Source organism: Zonotrichia albicollis, chromosome Z (assembly GCF_047830755.1).
Source record: "Zonotrichia albicollis isolate bZonAlb1 chromosome Z, bZonAlb1.hap1, whole genome shotgun sequence".
NCBI lineage: Eukaryota > Metazoa > Chordata > Aves > Passeriformes > Passerellidae > Zonotrichia > Zonotrichia albicollis.
Genome location: NC_133860.1, coordinates 38,563,607 through 38,572,417, shown reverse-complemented (window position 1 = coordinate 38,572,417; position 8,811 = coordinate 38,563,607). Strand labels below are relative to the sequence as shown.

Below are 8,811 nucleotides of genomic sequence, written 5' to 3'. Positions count from 1 at the left end.
TGTAAGACCAACAAAGTTGTGCAACTATGAAGAATAGCCAACATCTCTGAGAGCACTTTAGCATCTTTCTGCCTGTAAAATCATTCTCGGTGACACATCCAGGTGAGTAAGTCCTAGCCTCAATCCCTGGAAAAGTGGTGGTGTGCCTCATACTGGAGGCCATCTCTCCCTATGGGGATGACAAGAAGATGATCAGGAATATTAACAGGGCTTCACTAGAAGCAAATATTGACCAACCTGATTGCCTTCTACAAGGAAATAACTACCTGGATGGGTAAGGGGAGGGCAGTGGCTATTGTCTACCTTATATCAGTAGGGATTTCAATGCTGTCTGTTAACATCCTCATAGACAAACTCAGGAATGGAGGCTGGATGAGTGGACAGTGAGGTGGATCGAGGACTGGCTGAACAACAGATCCCAGAGGGTTACAATCAGTGTCACAGGGTCTAGTTGGAGGCCTGTCCCTAGTGGTGTCCCTCTAGTGTCACCCCTAGTGGTGTTCAATGCTGTACTGTTTAACTTATTCATCCATGACTTGGATGAAGGAGCAGATGCCTCCTCAGCAAATTCATTGAGAACACAGGGCTGGGAGGAATGGCCAACACTCCATGTGTTGTGCTGTGCAGCCCTTCAGAAGGACCTCAGCAGGTTGGAGAAATGGACAAAGAACCATCTGAAATTCAGCAAGGGCAAGTGGAGGGCCCTGCACCTGGGGAGCAACAACCCCAGGCACCAGCACAGGCTGGGGCTGCCCTGCTGGGGAGCAGCTCTGTGGAGAAGGACCTGGGGGTCCTGGTGGGCAAGAAGCTCTCCATGAGCCAGCAGTGTGTCCTGGTGGCCAAGAAGGCCAATGGTATCCTGGGGGCATTGGGAAGAGCATTGCCAGCAGGTGGAGGGAGGTGATCCTGCCCCTCTACTCAGCCCTGCTGAGGCCTCACCTGGAGTGCTGTGTCCAGTTCTGGGCTCCTCAGGACAGCAGAGACATGGAGCTCCTGGAGTGGGTCCAGCAAAGGGCAAAAAATTTTACTGGGGCTCTGAAGCATCTCTCTTGTGAGGAAAGACAGGGAGAGCTGGGGCTTTTCAGCCTCGAGGAAATAGAACTGAGAGGAGACCTCATCGGTGTTTATCAGTACTTGAAGGGAAATTGCCAAGATGGACCAGGCTCTTCCTAGTGGTGCCAAGCAGTAGAACAAGAGGCAGTGGGCAGAAACTGGTGCCCAGGAAGTTCCGCCTGGACATGAGGAAGAACTTCTTTACAGTGCAGATGACCATGCACTGGAACAGATTGCTCAGAGAGGGTGTGGAGTCTCCCTCACTGGAAATACTCAAGCACCATCTGGACACAATCCTGTGCCATATGTTCTGGGATGACCCTGCTTGAGCAGGAAGGTCAATAAAAATGACCCATTGTGGTTCCTTCCAACCTGATCCATTCTGTGACTTTGTGATCTCAACCAGTGGAAAAATAAAATGACTCTGTTAGATTGTTGACTTTTCAAATGGCTAATTAGAAAAATATTTTAATGGTGCAGACATCATATATATTCAATTGCTATTAGCCATCAACATAAAATCCTTCTCAGTCACAAACAAATCAGTATCTTGTGTGTTGTGTCAATCTTCTCACCCATCATATGGGATTGTATTAAAGCTATTAGTATACAATAATTTTCATTATTAAGGCATTTTAATTTAACGCCTTTATTGTGAATATAATACCTCATTCTTCAACAGTGGCCAAGAAACTATCTTCTACATTTATTCTGGACCTCCACGCTGTAAAAGAAAATCATACAGTTAAATATATTCCACTAATAGAACTTAAAACTGAGATAAAATTCTCTTTTACACTGTTATAGACTAAGAGACACAGTTCTAGTTTTAATTTCTGATTTAAATATTGACCTATATAAGAACAGATAGCGTGGATATCAGCATCCACCAGTCATGGCTACATTTTTTTCAAGGGAAAGTACAAAAAATTGAGCAAGACAACACATGCCACCTACAGTTACAGCTGCTTCCATGTCTCTTTCTCTGAAGAAACCTGACTCTTATCCTTCAAAAGGTCTGACAAACACAATGCTAACAGACACAAGTTTTAAAATAACTTTCACTGCCTACATTCCAAACTGCAAAGTAAAAACAAAGCCAAACAGAGTCATTACAATCTTAATGAGAAATCAGAAAGGCATTCAGTTCATTATTTTTCCAACAAAATTATTTTACAATTTACCTCACTGTTAACCAAACATGCAAAAAGTCAAAAAGTGTATTACTGTGGGAAATAACTGATTTTACTTCTACTATATAGATGCAGCCTACTTGCACACAAGATTTCTAGATTTCCTCTACTAACACGGTTATGCTAATTATGCCCTTACCATTTAACAAAACTTTGCAAGCATCTTTTAATTTCAAACTCACCATCACCTCACAAATTCCTCAAATTTTGTGCATTGTCCCTTTTCAACCATCAGTTTTTACAACTGAGAATTGTTGCAGAATAGAAGCAGGTTTTTCTTGCCTTTCATGTAAAATGTCATATTTACAAGTATTGCAGAAAATACTTATATCAAGTTTAATAAAATGTTTCCACTACTAGAAAGACAAGAGTTAATTTACTAATAAATAACCTATAAAACTAATTTGAGAAATATTTTGTACTTTGATCACCAGGTAATAGCCTTTTCTGGTCTAAGAACTTCTGTGATCCTGCTCAGCAAAGTCAACTTACACTTTAAGCAGCTGTTATAAAACAGGTAGTGGTGGCAATTAATGCAGGCTATGACTATCACCAGCTTACCTGCACATCTGTTCTAAGTCCAAATCTCTCTACTCAGTGGTACCATGCTACTATGCAGTGAGATTTGGCACCTTCTGTGTTAAGAATTGGTACATTGGGTACTGCATATGAAAACCATGAAAGCCCAGGGCACACTCTTATAAAGAATTATTATGTAATACCATACCAGAAGAAGTAGAAATTAAAGAAGAAAACTTACTTGAATATACTCAATCTCTTCATCTGACATTTGTCTCCTTCTGTATTTCTGAGGTAAACTTCTTGCTATTTCAGAAGTGTCTGGTGTGCCTTGTACTGTACTAACACGTGAAATATTTTGAAAGGCTGGTGATGTGCCTCCTACAGATTCCTGTGCTTTTGAAGCAAGGAGAGATGGCATACTTGCTTGTAGAGATTCCTGTACTGAAACCCAGATTTTAAAACCATTTACAGAAATATTACTAGACTGTAAAATTAATAAGCAGCCAATAAAATCTACTATTGCCTGAAAATCTTATTCACTACAACAAACACCTAAAAGAATTAAATCACTCTACTTCTCACAACCTGTTTTTATTGTTGTTAAATGTATCAAGTGCAGACTCTAAAAATGCTGACAGTAGTATGAAAGGCAGAAACGCTGATGTGGAGACGAAAGATCAACATACACCCTAACAATGGCTTTTTCACTGAGAAGCTGTACTCGGAGAAAAAGCATAAAGTTATGTAAATGTTTGTGTGTGGGCAATTATGTAGAAGATAACTGAGATGATGCTTTTAGTTTACTACAACTGAAAAGACAGACAAGTGAAAAAGATCTAGAGGCTTACAGAAAGATAAAGCTGGCAGCCAGAACAGGCCGCAACATGCAATGCAGGGCTGCGCCCATTTTAAATATTACAAAATGGCATCCTATCACATTTTGTTAATGATATGCAGAATGACCACCAAGTATCAGGCATCAGCAGTCAATGTTAATGAAATGTAAAGACCAAGGAGTGCATGAAGTTCTTCACAGGTGAGGATCAGGAGCTAAGCTTCAGGAATTCACATCAGAAAAGTTGCCTTGATTGTGCAGATAGAAGAGATGACAAAAAGGCAATGTCACAGTCAGTGTTCCAAACCTTAAGTCTGTCCCACCATAGCTGATTTTACAATGGAAATATGCAATTACCCCACTAGGCAGGACAGAGATCATAGCAATATGTTCATTTCAGGACTCAGTCCTATATATGGGATAGGATCCATCCCAGGTGATGAGGGGGCTGGCAGATGAGCTTGCAAAGCTGCTCTCCATCATTTACCAGCAGTCCTGGCTCACTGGTGAGGTTCCAGAGGACTGGAAGCTGGCCAGTGTGACTGCCATTCATAAAAAGGGTGGGAAGGAGGATCCTGGCAATTATAGGCCAGCTAGCCTGACCTCAGTACCAGGTAAGGTTACGGAGCAGTTTATACTGAGTGCCAGCACACAGCACTCACAGGATGGCCAGGGTGTCAGACCCAGCCAGCACAGGTTTAGGGGGACAGGTTGTGTTTCACCAACCTGAACTCCTTTTATGACCAAGTGACCTGCCTGGTGGATGTGGGAAAGGCTGTGGCTGTTGTGTACCTGGACTTCAGCAAGGCCTTGGCACTGTCTCCCACAGCACACTCCTGGAAAAGCTGGCAGCCCACGGCTTGGACAGGAGCACTCTGTGCTGGGCTGGGAACGGGCTGGATGGCCGGGCCCAGAGGGTGCTGGTGAATGGTGCTGCACCAGCTGGTGGCTGCTCACCAGGGGTGTCCCTCAGGGGTCTGTGCTGGGGCCAGTCCTGTTTAATATCTTCCTTGATGACATGGATGACGGGATTGAGGCTTTCAGTAGTGAATTTACAGATGACACTGAGCTGGGAACATGTGTCAATCTGTTGGAAGGTGGGAGGGCTCTGCAGAGAGACCTGGAATGACTGAATGGATGGGCACAGTCCAACAGGATGAAGTTTAACAAGTCCAGTTGTCAAGTCCTGCATTTTGGCCACAGTAACCCCCAGTAATGTTAGGGGCTGGGGATGGTGTGGCTGGACAGTGCCCAGGCAGAAAGGGACCTGGGGGTGCTGGTGACAGCGGCTGAACACGAGCCAGCAGTGTGCCCTGGTGGCCTTACAGGCCAGTGGCATCCTGGCCTGTGTCAGGAACAGTGTGGCCAGCAGGAGCAGGGAGGTCACCCTTCCCTGTACTCGGCACTGGTGAGGCAGCACCTGGAGTGCTGTGTCCAGCTCTGGGCCCTCAGTTTGGGAAGGACCTTGAGACACCCGAGCAGGTCCAGAGGGGGCAACGAGGCTGGTGAGGGGCTGGGAACACAGAACCTGTGAGGAACAACTGAGGGAGCTGGGGGTGTTTAGCCTGGAGAAAAGGAGACTCAGGGGGCACCTTAACACTCTCTAAAACTCCCTGAGAGGTGGTTGTAGTCAGGTGCAGGTTGGTCTCTTTGTCCAGGCAAAATCTGACAGAATCAGAGGACACAGTCTTAAGCTGCACCAAGGGAAGTACAGGTTGGATATCAGGAAAAAGTTGTTTAACTAACAAGTAATAAAGTACTGAGGTGGTCTGCCTGGGGAGGTGGTGCAGTCAGCATCTCTGGATGTATTTAAGAAAAGACTGCATGTGGCACTCGGTGCCATGGTTTAGTTGAGGTATCAGGGCATGGGTTGGACTCAATGATCTTGAAGTTCTCTTCCAACCTGCTAGTCACCCTGTGATATGTAAGGGTATAACACCTGACAAAGCTGAATGCTTCCACAGCAGTCCTTCCCAATACTCCAGAAAATTGAGCAAGACAAGTGCAACATCTAACAGCTAGACAGAAGCTCTATATAACTATAAAATAAGCAGCATGAAAACAGCACGTGCAAAAGCATGTGAGCAGCTACAACAGCACAGTTTTGCCTGCCTTTGCCCTTCCTGGCTCCAGCAAGACCAATGACCACAAAGGAGAGGGAGCCTTAATGAAGTTTTAGCCTTAATTAATCTGATGCAGTTGCAGGATTGGGACAAACAATCAAACACTTGCAGCACTGTGATGAAACTACCATTGAGAGGCATATTAAGAAGCTGTCAGTCATAAGACTGGGTCTGAAAGTCCCAAGGTCATTCAGTAATAATGGAAGATCCCAAACAGAGCAAGGCAGAAGTGAGCCCATCAAGAGTAGCATATTTATTGTGAACGGGGGACAAAGTATTTTTGTTTCAAGAAATAATACACCTTACATACAAAAAAAAAAAAAAAAAAAAAAAAAAAGAAAGAAAAGGGGGGGGAAAGGCAAGAAAAAAAGGAAAAAAAAAAAAAAAGCAGTTTCTCCAAGTTTGTTTCACTGACCACAAAAGTCTAGAGATTTGTCAAGGATTTTCCTCTACTGTATGTTTCAGTCTGAAGTGTAGCTGGAATAGACTCATTAGTGAATTAAAAGCATGAGAACTGCAGTAATCAGAAATTTTACTGTTGCTGCTTTAGTTCTATTACAGTCTCTACTACATCTCTCCCTTCCCTGTTTGAGACCATAATGTTGCAGCATTAATAGGCCCACTGGAATTTGGCTGGCCTTTCATATCCCTAGTTGCTCTGAGGAGCCATTTAGTGATGTAGAAGCAACAATCTGGTACAATTAAATGCAGATTTTGCTACAGCATTCAAGCAAAACAAAGTGGGTTACAGTTTACTAACAAGATAACAGATCCTGATGAAGGTTGAAAAGTCTAACATACTTAAAAGATACAGTCACAAGAGTCTTCTGACACAGAGATAAACAAGAGGTCAGAAACACATTTTCAAGCTTTTGAGAAAGTAGTTCACTGGCATAAGAGGTGGTGCATTTGGCTAAACTGTGCAAAATGTGCAGAAGTTTAACAGAAAGTTATTGCAGAAAATAGTTCCTGAAGAGTTCACAGGCAAGTCAGAAGAGGCATTTTTATGCACTGTGGAGGCTTTCAAATGTTAAACTAAACTTCAGGCTAAACTGTGGGCTTGGTAATCCTGACAAATAACTAGGCATAGTATAATATCAAAAGAAGTGAGAATAATGTAACAGAGCTTTTAAAGACAACTTCTACTTTTCTTTCAGATGCTTTTTGACCCAAAAGGACTTCTAAATCAACATATTGCTAATATAAGTTTATTGTTTAAATATAATAGTATTGGAAATACCATAAATATCAACACAGGTATAAAAGTTAATGACAAAAGATTGCAATGAATTTTTTTTCCCTTAACATTGGTTAGTAACACAAGAAAATACTTCTTAAAATGTACAGAGGGTTGGATCTCCCAGCTATAATTATGTTTTGAAAAAACAGCAGAAAATACATCACACACTTCAACTAAGAAAAAATTAGGAAAATGCAACATCATTTTTGCAAATATCACTGAATAACTAAAGCTGCTTCAAACTGACTTGGGCACAGTAACTTCAGTAAATATTAATATTTGGGAAAATGTGACTTTATATAAAGTAGAACACAAACACTGGAAATCCTTGTGAATCTTTCTTGACAAAAAAAATATAGATCTGCATGCACTATGTGTCTACACACAGCTGCACAGAAAGGAAGTTGTGGAGAAAGTTCAAGAGTTGCCTTCAAACTAAACCAAGCACGTTTCAAAAACCTCACTCCAACTCAGTTCAGCTGTATAGCTGAAAGAGAGAAATTTGGTCCCGGTTTTTAAATAAAACAGTCCATGTAAAGAAATGTGGCGCAAGCTGTATCCATATCAAAAATACTTACTTTTAGGTCTGGGACCACTTTTTCTGTCTGGGAACTTTATTGATGGAGTATGTGGCTTGACTACCTAGAAGGAGACCAGGCAGTGGGAGAAACAGACACAGGTTACCGTGAATAATAAAATGTATCAACCAACCACTCTAAACAGCGGCTCTCTGCTCCACTACTCTGATACACTTACTGCTTCTTGAAGTCCTAAGTTTACCTCAGGAAGAAGTCTACTTTAAAAAGTAGTCCTGCATCCTGAGGTCCAGAGCAGGTACAGGCTTTGTCTTCCTTTTCCCATCAGTCTGGGTGTATGCAGAAACAGCCACTGCTATTGCATAAATGCAATCACAATGCAATGTGCTCTGGTTAGAACCCATCCAGAGTGCTGTGTCCAGCTCTGGGGTCCCCAAAGGAAAAAAAACATGGACTGGAGTGAGTCCAAAGCAGGGCCGTTAAGATCGTTGTCCTCACCTCTCCTGTGAGACAGGCTGAGTGCTGGGGTTGTTCAGCCTGAAGAATGCACTGGGGAGACCTTACAACCCAAAGGGCAGGTTTGGATTAAAAACATTAGGAAGATTAGGAAGAAATTCTTTATTTTGAGGGTGCTGCAGCACTGGCAGAAGATGCCCACAGCATCTGTGGCTGTCCCAACCATGGAAGTGCCTAAGACCAGGTTGGATGGAGCTTTGAGCAACCTGGTCTAATAAAGGTGCCCCTGCCCACGGCAGGAGGGTGCTGCAACTAGGTGACCTTTAAGGTCCCTTCCGATCCAAACTATGCCGTGGTTCCACAGTGCTTTAGCAACGGAATCGCGAGCTGTGCTCTGCCTGTACAAAGCACTTTCACCTTACATAGGCCCATCTTAGGAAGGAGCTGCCAGTCAGCTCCGCACCCGCTGCTATAACAGCGTCTGGCACCTGCGACACCGTGTGCACGCGGCTGCACAGCTCTCCCCAAGGACACCGGCCGCCCCGGCGGCGTCTCCTTATCCTGCGGCCGTCTCCACCTGCTGCTCGGCGGCGGCAGCAGAAGCGAGCTCCGCCGCCCGAGCCAGGGCTCCGGCTGTCTCAGACACGCCGTCCCGGGGCCGCCCTTACCTGCACCGCCCTTGTAGCGGCCGCCATCTTGCTGCCCATGGTGAGGAGCCTGAGGGGCAGCTCGGGGCCCCGCCCACAGCCACGAACGCCTGTCTAGGGGCGGGGCCTGTCTAGGGGCGGGGCCTGTCTAGGGGCGGGGCCGCAGCGGAGGCCTGGCCTGCCAAACCAGCCGCTTTACCGTGAGT

The 8,811-nt window shown here is 44.3% G+C and overlaps 1 protein-coding gene across 1 annotated transcript; it reads right to left on the bottom strand.

The window, feature by feature from the left end:
• Positions 1-1,485: 1,485 nt before the first annotated feature.
• Positions 1,486-8,762, bottom strand: KGD4 (alpha-ketoglutarate dehydrogenase subunit 4). The gene is made up of 4 exons (XM_005492138.4): positions 8,627-8,762; positions 7,545-7,608; positions 3,007-3,209; positions 1,486-1,777 (listed from the first exon to the last, which is right to left on the bottom strand). The coding sequence occupies exons 1-4, from the start codon at positions 8,663-8,665 to the stop codon at positions 1,760-1,762; spliced, it is 324 nt and encodes a 107-aa protein (XP_005492195.1). The 5' UTR covers positions 8,666-8,762; the 3' UTR covers positions 1,486-1,759.
• Positions 8,763-8,811: the final 49 nt, after the last annotated feature.

Excerpts from the sequence above, each read along its gene's own strand:
- KGD4 (XM_005492138.4), bottom strand. The coding sequence starts at position 8,665 with ATGGGCAGCAAGATGGCGGCCGCTACAAGGGCGGTGCAG. Across the intron at positions 7,609-8,626 it reads CCGCTACAAGGGCGGTGCAG|GTAGTCAAGCCACATACTCC; the intron begins GTAAGGGCGGCC and ends GTCTCCTTCTAG. Across the intron at positions 3,210-7,544 it reads AAGTGGTCCCAGACCTAAAA|TACAGGAATCTCTACAAGCA; the intron begins GTAAGTATTTTT and ends TCTGGGTTTCAG.